Raw genomic sequence first — 14,979 nt, forward strand, 5'->3', positions numbered from 1 at the left:
CTTCAGCTGCTGGTGGAAGAAATATTTTTTTCCCTTTTTACACTAATTTTTTGGAGCGTTGCACTTGGCGAGGTTGGGCCAATATTCCCAACGTCTGATGGAACAGAGGAAAGCTTCAGGAGCTTCATTTCCAAGGGTTCAGAGCACTTGAGTTGAAGTAAAAAAAAACCACTTCAATCATATTTTGCTGGGGTTCTACCCCAAGTTTGAGTTTGCTGAGTTTTTGGGTTTTTTTTTCTCCACCTTCTTAGCGTTTATTTAAACGATATGGAAAAAAATTGAACAAAATCCATGAAAAAGCCAATAATCAACGCCTGAGTTTCACTTCAGAGCAGTCAGGTGCCCCACGTGAGCACCCAGGTTGGCTGCCACCGACCAAATCCCGCCTGGGAATTGGCAATTCCTGAATTTCTCCCGAAATTACCAAATATCATTCTCGGGCACCTTCAAAAGAGCCCAGGGCATTGGTCTCCAAGGAATGTCTAAATCCCTCACTGGTGTCCATAACTCTCTCCTTTCAAGGTTTTGCTTCTGTATAATCCTTTTTTTGTGTCAAGGGCATTATTTAAAACACACTGAGAGGGTCAGAGTGGGTTTTTTTTAAAGCTCTCGAGGCGCTTTTTGCACCAGGAAAACCTTGAACGTTGAGCATTTTTTTTTTGTTTTTTTTCATACCAAGTTTCTCCTCTGGCAGCACAGAGGAATATTCTCTGGGCTGGGGTAAAATAGAGCCCAGTTCCTTTGCCTCTTCTCCCTTGATGATCTTTGGGTTTAACCCCCCAAAAAAATAAAAATAAAAAAAGAGGAGAAGTAAACCTTCCCGTGGCTCACCAGCAGACGTTGAAGCAGAAAGGATTAAAACTGGAGGATGCTAATTAAAACCAAGGATGCTGATTAAATGGAAGGATGTTAATCAAAGCAGAAGATGATTATGTTTGCTAAAAAAACACCGAAGCCAAGCGAATGAAGCCCCTGACCTGAGGTGATGGTGCAGTCAGGGAATCATGAGTGGGTTTGGATTGGGAAGGACCTTAAAAGCTCATCCAGTTCCAGCCCCTGCCATGGGCAGGGACAGCTCCCACTGGACCACGGTGGCTCTGGGTGGTGTCCTCAAATATTTAGTGCTTTTTTGAAATTGCTTTTTTGTGCCCAGATGGCAGAGTTTTGAACTTTTCTTAAAGGTTCTCTTCAAGTTTCTTCTTGTTTTTTTTTTTTGATATCGCCCCAAACTCCTCACAGTTATCCACCAGGACATCAAAAAGATGATGTTGGAGAGGGTCCAAAGCAGGGACAAGGGGATGAGGGAGGGTCTGGAGGAGTGGCTGAGGGCTCTGGGTGTGTTCAGATGGAGAACACACTGAGGGTGACTCCGTGGGGGCTGCAGCTTCATCCCGAGGGACAGCTCCGATCTCCTGCTCCCTGTGACAGGGACAGGACACGGGGGAATGGCTGGAGCTGTGTCAGGGGAGGGATATCAGGAAAGATTCTTCTCCCAGAGGGTTCAGGCACTGCACAGGCTCCCCAGGGAATGGGACACAGCCCCGAGGCTGCCACAGCTCCAGAAGCATTTGGATTCCACTCCCAGAAGATGCCCCAGGGTGGGATTTTTTGGGGTGTCTGTGCAGAGCCAAGGCTTGAACTGGATGATTTTTGTAGGTTCCTTCCAACTCAGGACACTCCATGATTTCCAGTGAGGATGAGTAATCCCAACCAGGAACCCTGGGCAAGCTGCTTGAGGAGCAGAGACACTTAAACCACATTTTACCCCTCTGCACTTCGCCTCTCTCTCTCTTTTTTTTTTTTTTTTTTTTTGTCTTTTTCAATGCCGATTCTGAAGCGTTTCAAATCACAAGCTGCTTCCTTTTTACGATTTGTGCGAAGGGGGGAGGTGACCCCAACGGTGCCATTTAACTCTGGTTTAATTCTGCAGGTATATAACAGAGTTTGTAAACCTAGGCAATGTTTCAGCTCTGCGCACTTTCAGGGTTTCTGAGAGCTTTGAAACTATTTCTGTAATTCCAGGTAAGGCGGCCGCCCCGCTTGGTGTTTAGCTGTCGGGTACAGGCCCCTGTGAGTGATGTATTTTGCTTTTTGTCTGTAAGTTGGTGTTTTATTTTTTGGGTGTGTGTATTGTCATTGGTGTTTTTTTTTTGTTTTTGTTTTGTTTTTGTTTTTTCCTTTTTTTTTGTGTGTGTGACCTCCCTCATTGCAGATATGTCACAGAGTTTGTGGACCTTGGGAATGTCTCAGCATTGAGAACTTTCAGGAGTTCTCCGAGCTTTGAAAACTATCTCTGTAATTCCAGGTGAGAACCATTCAGCATTAAAGGCTGGGCTTGTGTGTGGCTCCTCTCTGTATTTCCCTCTCCCTTCCCTGCACTGCTCATTCCTCACAACTGCCACTGGATGGGGGTTTTTTTTGGATGGGATTTGCAGTCTGTGTGACAAAACAGTTCGAATTCAAAGCTCCTGGGCCATCAAATTATGAGGATGAGCAGAGTGTCAGTCCATCCTTTCCTGTCCCTTTGTGTGCACATTTCATCCTGAAACTAGAGCCAGGCTTCAGAGTTTAATTCCAGATGAAAAGGATCAGGCTCCTCTTCAGTCTGAGCAGTTTCTGCCTCAGGGACTTGCCCCTGTTATCATCAGGATTTTTTGGAGTTGTTGTAGCAATAATTTTATAAAGCAGCAGAACAAAACCCAGTCGAGATTAAAACCTTTTTTTGCCCATTTCCTGGGGGAAATTTGCCCAAACCACCCAGAGCTGGATTTATCAGGAGCACCCTTCCCAAAACTGCACTTATAACTCACCTGGGTGTCACAGGGTGAGCCCTTCCTTTATTATCACAGTCACCCTGGGGACATTATGGGCTGAGAATCACAGAATCCAGTCTGGTTTGGGTTTGTGATTTTTTTTTCGTGGTTTTTTTTTTTTGTTTTTTGTTTTTTTTGGGGTTTTTTTTTTTTTTTGTTCCTTTTTTTTTTTTTTTTTTTGGTTTCTTTTTTTTTTGGTGTTTTTTGGTGTTTTTTTTGGTTTTTTGGGAAGGATTTTAAAGCTCCTCCTGTTCCTGCTGTGGGCAGGACACCTTCCCCTAGACCAGTTTAATCACAGCTCTGTCCCCTGGCCTGGAACAGTTCCTGATCCTGAATTCTTGTACAGAAAAGCTTTTTAAAGTGCCCCTAACTCTGAGTTCAAGCTCAAGGCTCAGGTCTTAGAGGCACTCAGGAATCTCTAGCTTTTTGGTTTTCCAGGTGCTCAACCTGTTTCAAAAGAACTCCTCAATGAATTCTTGTCTCAGTCCCTTTGTAGATTTTTATTTTTCCCCTCATCCATTCCTGATGACTGGTTCTGCTTTCTCCGGCTGCCGGGACCAGTTTTGGTCTCAGTCCCTTTGTGTTTTTTTTTATTTTTTCCTTCCTCCTGCATTCCCTGATGCGGGTTCTGCTTTCTGGAGACCAATTTGGTCTCAATTCCTTTGTAGATTATTTTTTTTCCCTCCTCCTCCATTCCCTGATGCTGGTTCTGCCTTCTCAAGCTGCCAGACAACCGGTTTTTGGTCTTGAATTCTTTGTGTATTTTTATTTTCCTCCTCATCCATTCCCTGATGCTGATTCTGCTTTCTGTGAATACCAATTTTGGCCTGAATTCCTTTGTGGAATTTTATTTTTCCCTGGTTCTGCTTCTCACTGCCAGGACCAGTTTTGTCTCAGTCCCTTTGAGTTTTTTTATTTTTCCTCCTCATCCATTCCCTGATGCTGGTTCTGCTTCCTGTGAATACCAATTTTGGCCTCAATTCCTTTGTGGAATTTTTATTTTTCCCTGGTTCTGCCTTCTCAGGCTGCCAGGGACCAACCTGTGGATATTTTTAGGGACACATTTGTCCCATCCCAGACTGCCAACCCCATCAGCTGCCTGTTGTGCATGATGATGATGATGATGATGATGATGATGATTATGATGCTCCTATGTGGCACCTGCTTTCCCTGCACCCAGTGACCACAAGCTGGAGTGATGTCCCCACTGAGCCTTTCCTTCGTGTTTGGTGTGTTAAAGAGCAGAACTTTTGGTGAATTTGCTGTCAGCAGTGGGTCTGAGGGGCTGGTTTGTCATTCTCTCAGCTTGCTCCAGGGAGGAAATTTCCTTCTCAGAGGAGAAGCAGCAATTAAAAAAAACCAAAAAAACCAAAAAAAAAAACAAAAAAAAGCAAAACCCAAAAAACCAAAACCCAAAAAAAAAAAAAAAAAAACCAACAAACAAAAAAAACCCCCAAAAAACCAAAAAACAAACAAAACAAAAACCCCAAAACAAAAACAAAAAAAACCCCACCAAAAAAAAAACCCAAAAAAACCCCCCCAAAAAACCAAAACAACCAAAACCCCCCCCAAAACCAAACAAAAAACCCCAAAAGACAAAACAAAAAACTCCACAAAACCAACAAACCTAAAAAAAAAAACCCAAAAAACCAAATTAACCCCCCCCAAAAAACCAAACCAAACAAAAAAAAAAAAAACAAAAAAAAAACCCCAAAACCAAACCAGTTTTGCCTGTATTTTGCTTTTTTTTCTTAATTGTAGCAGAGTGGAGATGATGCAGCTTGAGAGGAGCTGGTTGATGTGACAACTTTGCCTTGTGTTCCCCTGGAAGGAACAGAACAGCTCAGTTCTGGATCATTCCCTCCACAAAAAAAAATAAATCTAAATTTAAGGAGTTTTATTCCCAATGGCAAAGGGGTTGGGGCTGACTTCACAACATTTTTTAATATGATTTTTTTTAATGATTTGCTGCCTGTTTGGATTGGATAAAAGGGGTGATTTGCCAAGGGGATGCTGTTTGGGTGTTGGGGGACACTGAACACACCAGAAATGGCACAAATTTGGGGGTTTTTGTAGCTGTTTTTTGGGGCAGGCTGTTCCAGGTGTGGTTTTTGCAGCACAAATCTTGGCTCCTCCTTTCCAATTTGTGACAGCAGGAGGATTGTAAAACATCTGAATAATTGGCTTTTTTGGGGGATATTTAATGTGAAAGCATCAAGTGCTCTTTTTGTGGGGTTTACCACTATCATTTCGCAAGGAAAAGGGGATTTTTTTTAGAACACGCTTGAGTATTGAAATCTAAAAAAATCAAACCCCAAACATCCTAAATAGCCCAAAATTCCCCCAAACCACTAAAAAACAGACCCAAACCCTAAAATAGCCCAAACCCCCTAAAAAGACGCAAAACATCCTAAAATAGCCCAAAACACCTGAAACCCCATAAAAACAGACCCCAAAACCACTCCAATATTCCCCCTAAATGCCCCAAACCCACTCTAAAGTAACCCCAAATTGCTCTAAAACCAAAAAAACTGTCCCCAATATCAAAAAAAACCAGCCCAGAATAGCCCCAAAACCATCCCAGAATAGCCAAATACCCTAAAATAGCCCAACCCAAAAAAACCCCAAACCCCCTAAATAACTCAAAACATCCCCAAACCCCAAAAAACCCTCAGATCCAAAAATGCCCTTAAATAGCTCAAAATCCTTCAAAAAACGGACTGAAAACACTCTGAAATAGCCCAAACCACCCCAAAAAATCACTTTTTTGGGGGATTTCTCCTGCTGCCAGGTTTATCCCAAATTTCTCCCTGGCCCAGCTGTGAGAGAAGCAGCATCCAAAGCAGGAACCCAAGTGCTGATGCATGAGCAGAGCTGTGGGATTGAGCATGGCCAAAAGGTGCTGGGGGGGTGATGTGTTTGCCACAACAGCAAAAAAAATAAAAAAAAAATTAAAATTAACAAAAAAAAAAAAAAAAAGAAATTTAAAATTAAAAAAAAAAAATCCTGCTCTGCCTCGGGGAAAAAAAAAAAAAAACAAAAAACAAAAAACCCAAAAAACAAAAAACAAAACAAAAAAAAAATGAAAAGTTTTGGGTGACATGGAAGGAAAATGAAAAAAAAATTCTGCTCTGCCTTGGGAAAAAAAAAAATCCATGAAAAGTTTGGGTCACATGGAAGGAAAATGGCATTTTAAAGCAGGATTCCTTTGTAAGGAGTGGATCTGCAGCTGTTGCTGGTGTGTTTTGGGTGGGATTTGCAGTTTTGGGGGTTTTGTGGGAGGAGGTTGGGAAGGAGCAAGTTTTCAGGGTCCAGGATTTGTTGGAAAATGTTGATGTGGTGTCAGCTGGAAGCTTGGATCTGACTGGCCCCAAATCCAGCTGTGATTTATTTTATTTTTTTCTCTCTCTCCTTCCTCCCTTTCACTGCTTATTTATAAACGTATTAATTTATTAAATTTATTCGTTCGTATATAGGAGCATCCTACTCAACGCCAGAAAAAGGCTGATTAAAGGGGCCTAATTTTGGTGTTGTTTCTGCTTCCAAAATTCCAGCTACTTTACACCTGTCCCCTAAAAAATTAATGCTTGAGTTCAACCTCTCAAGGAGCAGACTGGGGTGGGAAATCAGCAGGATTTCTTTGGGAATGTTTTACTTTTGGTCCCAAGCCTTTTAATTTTCCCCAGTAAATTCCAAATGCTCGGTGAAACCAAAACCACCTGAGTTTTGGATGAAAGGGAAGATTCTGCTCCTGCGAGGGAAAGAAATGCTGAGACAGTTCAGTTGAGCAGAGAAAAAAAAAACCCCCGAGATGTGGAGAGTTTTATTTTTAAAATAAAATAAATACTCGTGGGGTAATTTTTATTGATCTTTGGAAATTGTTGTGGCCCCCACGTGGAGTTTTTGGGGCAGCAAATCCCAATTTGACCCTCCAAATTGTCAATGAGGCAAATGATTCCTCCACATTCCACAGTCCCGCTGCGAGGCTCGGGTGTTCTCAGGGGGACAAAATTCGGGATTTTGGGGTGGTTCTGACCATTCCTTGCCTCCACCCCAGGAACACCATTATAACCACAACCTTTCCCACCCTAGAGTCATTCCAAGGTGTTCCCTGGGGGTTTTCAGTGTGGTTTTTCCCTTCTGCGGGAATGTTGCGGTTTGAAACAAACCGAGTGAGAGGCTCTGAGTCAGAAATACAATTTAATGAGAAGAAAGGGAAAAAAAAATAAATAATAAAATAAATGCAATAAAAAGAAAAACCACTGACAGAGTTAGAATTCACCCTGATCAGGGTGAAGGAAGCAGTCCAGGTGAGGTGGTCTTCCTGAAGCAGTGATCATAGAAAGTTCTGGTAGCTCTGCTCCTCTGGGAATCCCTTGTACTGTCCCAAATCCCAGTTTATATCCGGGTGAGAACGCTTGGCTCCTCCCCCTGGGCGGAGCATCTCCCAGTGATGATGTCATGTATTTAGGTCCTTATGGCCCATTAAAGAGAGATAACGCCCAGGATATCTCTGATCATTGATGGGCCATGAACTGAAGATGGTGACAGAATAAATCCTAAACTCCAACCCAGGACAAGGTGATTTTAGTCTCCTCCCCTTCTCCCCAGGCTTGAAGACCATCGTGGGGGCCCTGATCCAGTCCGTGAAGAAGCTGTCGGATGTGATGATCCTGACAGTTTTCTGTCTCAGTGTCTTCGCCCTCATCGGGCTCCAGCTCTTCATGGGCAATTTGAGGAACAAATGTGTGATTTGGCCAATTAACGTCAACGAGACCTTCCTGGATAATGGCTCCAGGGGCTTTGACTGGGAGGAGTACACCAACAATATGTGTAGGTATTTTTGTTTTTTCTAAAAAAAAAAACCAAACTCCTGACTGGGCTCGATGCTGTTGTCCAGGAGTGTGTCAGATTTTCACAGTAAAAAAAAAAAATTAATTTCCAAGTTTTTCAAGTGTTTTTTGTTTTTTGTTTTTTTGGTTTTTTGTTTTGTTTTTTTTTTTTTAATCTGACCTTGTTGAGATGTTCCTAGTAGAGTTCATCCTTTAAAAAGAGTTTAGATGTGCTCTTTTAGCAAAATGATTTGTCCAAAATTATTTTTTACTGATTATAGTGTTTTTGGGGAGGGGCTTTTAAATGAAAGTTTTAATAGTGCTGTAGTTTTAAATCATCTGATTCCATATGGGTGTGGAAATAATCTCTTTATTTTTTTTTTTCATCTTCAGCAAATTTTTCATCATTCCTGGTGCCCCCGACCCTTTGCTCTGTGGTAACAGCTCAGATGCAGGGTGAGTGTTGAGCTTCATGAACAATCACTTATCACTGATGCTGCCTCGAGCTGGATCGTATTTGGAATTATTATTCCCTGTCACTTCCTCTGGTGGTTCTGCTGTTGCTTCACCGGGTTTCAAATTCCTTTATCTAATTCTGAACCCGCTGCTGGTGCAGTGGAGGGGACATTTTCCCTGCCAGTGATTGCCAGTAGCCTGATTCCCTCTGAATCCAATCTCAGGGATCATCAGAGGAGGTTGGCTGGAGGCTCAAAAATGGGGATTTGCCGTGAGCTGTTGGTTTTCCACCACAACCCAGCTCTGAAGACGCTTTTGGCTCGAACTCCTGCTTTGAGGGAAAAACTGTGTTCTGTAGGACAGCAAGATTTCCCTGAAATCCCTGAAATCCTGAAATCCCTGAAATCAGCCTGCTGCCCTCAACTGCTGTGGGAAGAGCTGTTTTTTGGGGTGATGGTGGGCAGGGACAGGGAACCCTGACCTGGCTGTTGTCCCTCCCCAGCCAATGCCCCGAGGGGTACACGTGCATGAAGGCAGGCAGGAACCCCAACTACGGCTACACCAGCTTCGACACCTTCAGCTGGGCTTTCCTGGCTTTGTTTCGCCTCATGACTCAGGACTTTTGGGAGAACTTGTATCAGTTGGTAAGTAAAGGCTTTCCCTTTGGCCTGGAAAACGCATGATCGGGGAGATGATTGCGTGGGGTGGTTTATTGATAAGAGGTCTGGGAGTCGGGGTACAAACGCAAATTCAACTCCAACGAGGGGCCAAGAAGGCTCCTTATTATATTATATATTATACTATATACGATATACTATATACTATATATGTAGTATATAATTATATTAGCATATTATTTATATTATTTTATTATATACGATATATTATAACAATTAATATTATGCATTATATTATTTATTATATTATTATTCATAAAATAAAAGAAAAACTTTTGTATATTATAATATATAATATATAATGTATATATTTAATATTTATAATATTATATAAATATAAATATATTTTATTATTTTATTTTATGTGATCTATTATATATAATATATATTGTGTTTTATATTATATATTGCTATTATTTATTTATTATTTTATTATATTTTTATATATTATTAATATTGATATTTATATTATATATTATAGATATATATATTAATACATATAATTAATTATATATAATATAATATAAATATATATATATATTATATAATACATATATATATTATTATAATTAATATATTAATTAATATATATAAATATATTAATAATAATATAATAGTAATAATAATAATTAATATAATATACCCCTCCATTACACAACTCTGTGTTAATCATTAAACCTCCATAGTTCTATTGTATACACCCAAACACGAGTTTTTTTTTTTTAATATCTTCCCTTGTGATTCTCACTATTCCAACTTGAGATAATAACCACGTTCAGCCACCAACAATCGTTACAATTATTTATCTTATGATGATTAGGTACAGTTTTACCCTAGTAAAGGATGACTTTATTTCCAAGTACAAACCATCCCAATCTTGTCTTTATCCCCCCACCCGATTACCCAAAGTTATCCTTGATTTGGTTGGAACAATGGGACAACATCCTGGCTGCAGTGAAGCTGAGGCTCTGTTCCCAGCTTTGTGGTCACAAAAATTATTAACCCATTTAACACAGTGAGAGTTTTGGGGATGAAGCAGGAAAGGGAAATGAGAGAAGCTTTGTTTTATTCCTTCTTCAAAAAGAGGGAGTGCAGGTAAAGCTTCACAGTGAGATTTTTTTTTATTTTTGGGTGAATAGGGATGTTACCTGTCAGCAGTGTTGGGCTTTAAGTCCAGAAGGGATGGAGGGTCCAGCTGAGCTGTGAATTAATTCAGGAGGAAGCTCAGAGGTGGCTGCAGGAGGCTGTGAGCGTTCAGCTCTGCTCACAGAGGGCAGAGAGTTGTCTCATGACCTCAGGGTGCTTCGGGGACCTTGCTGAAATCAGCTTTTCCTTGGTTTGGTTTGTTTTAAGGGAGTCTCAGCGTTGGGTTTCACGCTGTGCCTGAATCCTTTCTTTGTGTCCACTGGATGTTCCCTTAAGGGAAGAAGGTGGCTGTCACCTTTTTGTGCTCGTGGCTGAGGGGTTGTGCATTTCCCAGCGCTCTGCAGGGGAAATGCTGAGCTCTGGAATATTCACCACTGCTGGATTTTCTTAGAAACATTCAGCTCAAGAAACCTGGGGAGAGCTGGTGCATCCCACCTCAGTGAAGCCTGAAGCTTCTTCCCTTTCCTAATCCCTCTGGCTGTTCTTTTTCCAGACTTTACGAGCGGCAGGAAAAACCTACATGATCTTCTTCGTGCTGGTGATCTTCGTGGGCTCCTTCTACCTGGTGAATCTGATTTTGGCTGTGGTGGCCATGGCCTACGAGGAGCAGAACCAGGCAACGCTGGAGGAGGCAGAGCAGAAGGAGGCAGAGTTCAAGGCCATGTTGGAACAGCTGAAAAAGCAACAGGAAGAAGCACAGGTGAGAGGGGGAAAAAAATTACAAATTCCTCGCTGTGAGGATGGTGACGCCAGAAGGTATTTTTTACACCTGCACAACTATAAAAATCCGATAAAAGTGTACTATAAAGAAAGTAAACTGTAAAAATCCTAACAAATTCTGCCTGCGAGTTTCTTCCAAGGGGAGAATAAACATCTCGGTCCTGCCCCAAAGTCTTTCACTCGGGTGCTTTAAACCTTGGTTAAAGCAGAAAATGGAGCGTTAATGGTGGAAAAATGTGATTTATTTTTCCTTCCTCAGGCTCTGCCATGGTCACCTCGGCAGGGACGGTGTCTGAAGATGCTGTGGAAGATGATGGTGGGGGGAGGATGTCCAGGAGCTCCTCGGAGATTTCCAAACTCAGTTCCAAGAGTGCCAAGGAGCGTCGGAACAGGAGGAAAAAGAGGAAGGACAAGGAGCTGTCGGAAGGAGACGAGAAGTGCGACAATGAGAAGGTGTTCAAGTCGGAATCTGAGGATGGCATGAGGAGGAAAGCCTTCAGGCTGCCAGATAACAGGCTGGGAAGGAAATTTTCCATCATGAACCAGGTAGTTTTGTGTTCCCTCACTGATGTTTGTGGTTGCCCTGAGGTCGGGGTAACATTCTGCTTTAGATTTTTGTGGGCACCTCAATCTGGCCACTGCCCTGAGCTGTGTTGGGTCAGGAGAACATTTAAAACCCAAAGCTGATGACTCTCACACACAGTTCCCCTGGCAGGAATTATCCCTGAGGAATCTAAACCAGGTAAATCCTCCACTGGGGCAGCTCAACCAGGCAGGAGTGAGCAGCTCAGCTGCAGACCTGGCAGGGAGGGAAACAGATGGACGAGATATTTATAAAAACCTGGAATGCCAGGACAAAGGGGAATGGTTTCCCAGTGCAGAGGACACGGTCAAATGGGACACCAGGAAAAAATTCCTCCCTGTGGGTGGGAGGCCCTGGCACAGGTGCCAAAGAATCTGTTGTCGCTCTTGGATGTGAAAGACTCAAAATAATTCAGAAGGCAAAAGGGTAGAAAAAGAAGGCTCTTTATTGTCTAATTCTTGCTGCCTTTTTTGAGGTGTTCCAATAGAGACTGAACACGATTGGTGAATAGGAACACCTCTCTAATGGCATGGGTTAAACCAGAGAAACAGAAAACAGCTGGACAAAGATTGCTTTGAGAAAGGAGAGTTGTTTGCCGAGATCGTTTGGAGAAAAAGCTTTCCTAAAAAACTTTTCCTTAGGAAGGTTAGCAGCTGCTAAGCAGCCTAAAATTCTCTCAGACCCTCGAGCTGTGGCTGCTGCATTCCTGGAAGTGCCCAAGGCCAGGCTGGACAGGGCTTGGAGCACCACGAGGGAGTGATTCCTTGGAGCCCCTGAGGCAGTGATTCCTTGGAGCACCTTGAGGGAGTTATTCCTTGGAGCACCTCGAGGGAGTGATTCCTTGGAACACCTTGAGGGAGTGATTCCTTGGAGCACCTTGAGGCGGTGATTCCTTGGAGCACCTTGAGGCGGTGATTCCTTGGAGCACCTTGAGGAGTGATTCCTTGGAGCACCTTGAGGCGGTGATTCCTTGGAGCACCTTGAGGGAGTTATTCCTTGGAGCACCCTGAGGCAGTGATTCCTTGGAGCACCTTGAGGCGGTGATTCCTTGGAGCACCTTGAGGCGTGATTCCTTGGAGCACCTTGAGGCAGTGATTCCTTGGAGCACCTTGAGGTTATTCCTTGGAGGACCTTGAGGCGGTGATTCCTTGGAGCACCTTGAGGCGGTGATTCCTTGGAGCACCTTGAGGCAGTGAATCCTTGGAGCACCTTGAGGGAGTGATTCCTTGGAGCACCTTGAGGCGGTGATTCCTTGGAGCACCTTGAGGGAGTGATTCCTTGGAGCACCTCGAGGGAGTTATTCCTTGGAGCACCTTGAGGCAGTGATTCCTTGGAGCACCTCGAGGGGTGATTCCTTGGAGCACCTTGAGGTGGTGATTCCTTGGAGCACCTTGAGGCAGTGATTCCTTGGAGCACCTTGAGGAGTTATTCCTTGGAGCACCTTGAGGCAGTGATCCTTGGAGCACCTTGAGGGAGTGATTCCTTGGAGCACCTCGACGGAGTGATTCCTTGGAGCACCTTGAGGTGGTGATTCCTTGGAGCACCTTGAGGGAGTGATTCTTGGATCACCTTGAGACAGTGATTCCTTGGAGCACCTTGAGGGAGTTATTCCTTGGGCACCTTGAGGCGGTGATTCCTTGGAGCACCCTGAGGCAGTAATTCCTTGGAGCACCTTGAGGCAATGATTCCACCCTACAACAACAATGAGCAAAATGACACAATATCCCTTCCAAACCCTTGTGCGAGCTTCCGTGGTTGTTTTTTTATTTAACAACCCATCCTCCTCACTCCTTTCTTTTCCTTTCTCTTCCCTTCCCAGTCTCTCCTCAGCATCCCGGGCTCCCCTTTCCTCTCCCGCCACAACAGCAAGAGCAGCATTTTCAGCTACAAAAGTCGTTTCCGCGACCCGGGCTCGGAGAACGAATTCGCCGACGATGAGCACAGCACGGTGGAGGAGACGAGGGCAGGAGGGATTCTCTTTTCATCCCCATCCGAGGCCGCGACCGGCGCAGCAGCTACAGCGGTTACAGCGGTTACAGCGTGGGCAGCCGCTCGTCGCGCATCTTCCCCGCGCTGCGCCGCAGCGTCAAGAGGAACAGCACCGTGGACTGCAATGGAGTGGTCTCCCTCATCGGGGGACCCCCCTCCAGCATGCCCGGAGGGCGCATCCTGCCCGAGGTAACCCGCAGGGAGCACGGTGGATTTTTGTCATCGTCTTCTTCTTCTTCTTTCTTTCTGGAGTTTGTGGTTGGCGGAGAGAGGGGGTTCTAAGGGGTGGCGCTTGGTTTAGGGGTACGTGGGGGTTGTTGGGGAGGGTTTTCTTGGCTTCAGACAACAGCTTCGGTGATGGGAGGCCCCAAAGAGAGAAGGGGAGTGAGGGGTGAAAGGTGAGAGTGAGGGTAAAAGGTGAGAGAGTGAGGGTAAAAGGTGAGAGTGAGAGGTAAAAGGTGAGAGTTAGGGTTAGAAGGTGAGAGAGTAAATGGTAAAAGGTGAGAGAGTTAGGTTAGAAGGTGAGAGAGTGAGGGTAAAAGGTGAGAATGTGAAGGGTTAAAAGATAAGAGAGTGAGGGGTAAAAGTAAGACAGTGAGGGTTAAAAGGTGAGAGAGTAAGGGTTAGAAGATAAGAGAGTGAAGAGTTAAAAGGTGAGAGAGTGAGGGGTAAAAGGTAAGAGAGTGAGGGGTAAAAGGTGAGAGAGTAAATAGTAAAGGTGAGAGAGTGAGGGTAAAAGGTAAGAGAGTGAGGGTTAAAAGGTGAGAAAGTGAGGGTTAGAAGGTAAGAGTGAAGGGTAAAAGGTAAGCGAGTGAGGACTAAAAGGTGAGAGAGTAAATAAAAGGTGAAGAGTGAGGGGTAAAAGGTGAGAGTGAGGGTTAAAAGGTGAGAGTGAGAGTTAAAAGGTGAGAGAGTGAGAGTTAAAAGGTGAGAGAGTGAGGGTTAAAAGGTGGGAGAGTGAGGGCTAAAAGGTAAGACAGTGAGGGGTAAAAGGTAAGACAGTGAGGGTAAAAGCCTTGCCAAACTCAATCCAAGCTTCAGTGCCCATTTCCTTCCCAAACTCAACACCCCAAATTTCAGTGCCCATTTCTTTCCCAAACTCCACACCCCAGGCTTTTACTGCCCCATTTCCTCTTTCCTTCCCTCAAAGGGCTTGAGTTTTAATTTGGCCATTTATATATCGCAGGAAGGTGGGGAGGACAGAGGGACACACAGAACGTGGGAGTGCAGACCGAGTGCTGCATTCCTGGGAATTCCTCCCCATTAATCATCATCTGGATTTTTCAGGGTACCACGGAAATTGAGATTAGGAAGAAGCCTGGCGGGTCTCTGCTGGTCTCCATGGATCAGTGAACGCATCCTATGGAAGGAAGGATAGGACCAACAGTGTCATGACTGGCCTGACCAACACCCTTGTAGAGGGTAGGTGTGATTTGGGGACAGAGGGGACACCCTTGAGCCCCTTCCAGCTCCTAAAGGGGCTCCAGGACAGCTGGGGACAGACCTTGGCCAAAGGGCTGGAGGCACAGGACGCAGGGAATGGATTCTCCCCTGCCAGAGTTGGGTGGGATGTTGGGAAGGGATTGTTCCCTCTGAGGGTGGGGTTGTCCAGAGAGATTGTCCCATTCCTGGAGGTGTCCAGGGGCAGGTTGGGCAGAGCTTGGAGCAGCCTGGGCTGGTGGAATTCAGCTCCCCCTGCTCAGAGCAGAATCAGAATCTTTAGTTTGGAAGAGACCTCCAGGATCATCAAGTCCAACCCAACC

The 14,979-nt window shown here is 44.3% G+C and overlaps 1 protein-coding gene across 1 annotated transcript in view; it reads left to right on the forward strand.

The window, feature by feature from the left end:
* Positions 1-14,979, forward strand: part of LOC136372806 (sodium channel protein type 8 subunit alpha-like) — a 56,157-nt gene that overhangs the window by 14,687 nt on the left and 26,491 nt on the right. Inside the window, 10 exon segments of the mRNA XM_066337620.1 lie at positions 1,931-2,022; positions 7,425-7,650; positions 8,039-8,101; positions 8,604-8,745; positions 10,418-10,625; positions 10,907-11,190; positions 13,047-13,182; positions 13,185-13,405; positions 14,504-14,564; positions 14,567-14,638. Coding sequence (XP_066193717.1) covers positions 1,931-2,022; positions 7,425-7,650; positions 8,039-8,101; positions 8,604-8,745; positions 10,418-10,625; positions 10,907-11,190; positions 13,047-13,182; positions 13,185-13,405; positions 14,504-14,564; positions 14,567-14,638 — 1,505 coding nt within the window.

This window comes from Sylvia atricapilla, chromosome 29, assembly GCF_009819655.1.
Source record: "Sylvia atricapilla isolate bSylAtr1 chromosome 29, bSylAtr1.pri, whole genome shotgun sequence".
NCBI lineage: Eukaryota > Metazoa > Chordata > Aves > Passeriformes > Sylviidae > Sylvia > Sylvia atricapilla.